The sequence below is a fragment of the Octopus bimaculoides genome, chromosome 12, assembly GCF_001194135.2.
Source record: "Octopus bimaculoides isolate UCB-OBI-ISO-001 chromosome 12, ASM119413v2, whole genome shotgun sequence".
In the NCBI taxonomy this organism is placed as follows: Eukaryota; Metazoa; Mollusca; class Cephalopoda; order Octopoda; family Octopodidae; genus Octopus; species Octopus bimaculoides.
In genome coordinates, this window is record NC_068992.1 from 62,318,065 (window position 1) to 62,320,229 (window position 2,165).

The 2,165-nt window shown below is 34.5% G+C and overlaps 1 protein-coding gene across 3 annotated transcripts in view; it reads left to right on the forward strand.

Annotated features, from left to right (window-relative positions):
- Positions 1 to 2,109, forward strand: part of LOC106867565 (acetylcholine receptor subunit beta-like 1) — a 347,593-nt gene extending 345,484 nt beyond the window's left edge. For all 3 annotated transcript variants that reach the window (XM_052972219.1, XM_052972220.1, XM_014912475.2), the window contains one exon: positions 1,680 to 2,109. In XM_052972219.1, coding sequence (XP_052828179.1) covers positions 1,680 to 1,865 — 186 coding nt within the window. In that variant the 3' untranslated portion in view covers positions 1,866 to 2,109. The remainder of the gene's footprint in view (positions 1 to 1,679) is intronic.
- Positions 2,110 to 2,165: the final 56 nt, after the last annotated feature.

Below are 2,165 nucleotides of genomic sequence, written 5' to 3' on the forward strand. Positions count from 1 at the left end.
GAAGGGCATCCAGCTGTAGAAACTCTGCCAAACCAGATTGGAGCCTGGTGTAGCCATCTGGTTCACCAGTCCTCAGTCAAATCGTCCAACCCATGCTAGCATGGAAAGTGAATGTTAAACGATGATGATGATATATATATATATATATATATATATATATATATAGAGCACTTATCACCAGTTTTTGTATTTTTTGCTTAACACTGAGGAAGTTTTTAATAGGATTATGTAATGCTACAATGAACAGTTAATTTAATGAAACCCCTGTATGTTTTATAAAGAATATACCTTGATATATTTTCTGAAGTTTATTAATATTATGTATGTGTGTTCATTCAGTCAATCGTTCGTTACCGCAATTTATGTTGTTTTGAGTCCCATCTTTTGTGATTTTACATTGTCTTTTTTTTTAATTAATAGAAAAATCAGTTGATTTATCTAACTCTGTGTCAGTCTTAAGGAATATGTCTAATAGCATAGACATTATAAAAATACCAAAGCATGCATACTATATTGGAAAATCAAATAAAAGACTTGTGAGAATATATACAAATCATTTATTAAAGGAGACAATAGAATTTCTAAAATTACCAATGGTAGTCAAGATGGCACTTTATCAGTTACAATGACAAGGGTTCCAGTTGATCCACCACTCAAAGGAACAGCCTGCTCATCAAATTAACATGTAAATGGCTGAGCACTCCACAGACACATGTACCCTTAACTTAGTTCATAAGGAAACTCAGTGTGGCACAGAGTGTGACAAAGCTGGCCTCTTTGAAATGCAGGGACAATTCTTTTTTGCCAGCTGAGTGGATGAGAACAATGGGAAATAAAGTGTCTTGCTCAAGGACACAATGCTAAGTTGGGAATTGAACTCATGACCTTATGATTGTGAACCAAATACCCTAACAACCAAGCTACATATCTTCACACTAGTTGAGGCATGCCTGTGTCATATAATTGAGTATGTGTTTGTGTGCGTGTATATATATATATATATATATATATATATATATATATATATGGTGAAGTATATTTGCCACCTAAATGTGGCTAACCCTTAAGGGTCAATGCTACTGTAGCTTGTAGCCCCAGGAAGACATCTCCTCCAGCTGGCTATTGACACGCTTTCTGTGCCCTCTCAGTATTTGCAAAGGGAAGTCATCGTTCCCATCTCCAGCCTGATGTGATACATACAGACCCGAGTTTCTGGGTATTGACCCGTCATCAGCGTGTGACAACCACCGGTTGGCGATGGGAAGTGGGTCTCAATGCAAATATATATATTTTTTCCAGTGAACTTGCCATGAGGAGTGGCATATCCAACGTTTCGGATTCAATACTTTGTCAGAGGGCAGAGAAAAAGAGAAGAAAAAGAGAAAGAAGTCAAACAGAGTTTACATCCTCTCAGCTTGAGTTGTAGCAAGTTTTTCAAGCTTAGAGGATGTAAATTCTGTTTGACTTTTTTCTCCTCCTCCTGACAAAGGTTTGAATCTGAAATGTTGGATATTCCACTCCTTATGGCAAGTTCACTGTATCCTTTTCACTGTTTTGTATATTTTTTTAAGTCTTGCCAATCCCGAGCTAAATTATTGCCTTTATATATATATATATATATATATATATATGTAAGTCATTTTCTCATTCTTACTTTCTGTTTCCCATTTATCTTTCAGGTATTAGATGACTGGAAGTACATTGCCATGGTCTTGGATCGTCTGCTATTATATATCTTTTTAGCAGTGACATTTGGTGGAACTGTTGGCATTCTAATGAATGCTCCACACATATTTGAGTATGTTGATCAAGACGCCATCATCAAAGCGATCATGAAAGAAAATGCAATGAACACTCCTGCATGAAGAAGACAAAAAACAAAGCAGTGTGGAATAAAAAATAAAAAACCAAGAAATGCGCAGAGAGAGAGAGGAAAAAAGAATTTCAAAAAAGATGAGGAAAACAGAAAAACAGAACAGGAAAAACCAAAAAGAATAATATATAAATAAAAAAGGAAAGAAATTTATAAGTAGAAGAAAAGTCTGTTAAGGATTGGTGAAGAGTGTTGATGATGATGATGCTAGATATAATACAAGCAAAAACAATAACTTCCATTGTTTTAATTAATTATTAATACTTTTTTTAATTTTTTTTTTTTTTTTTTG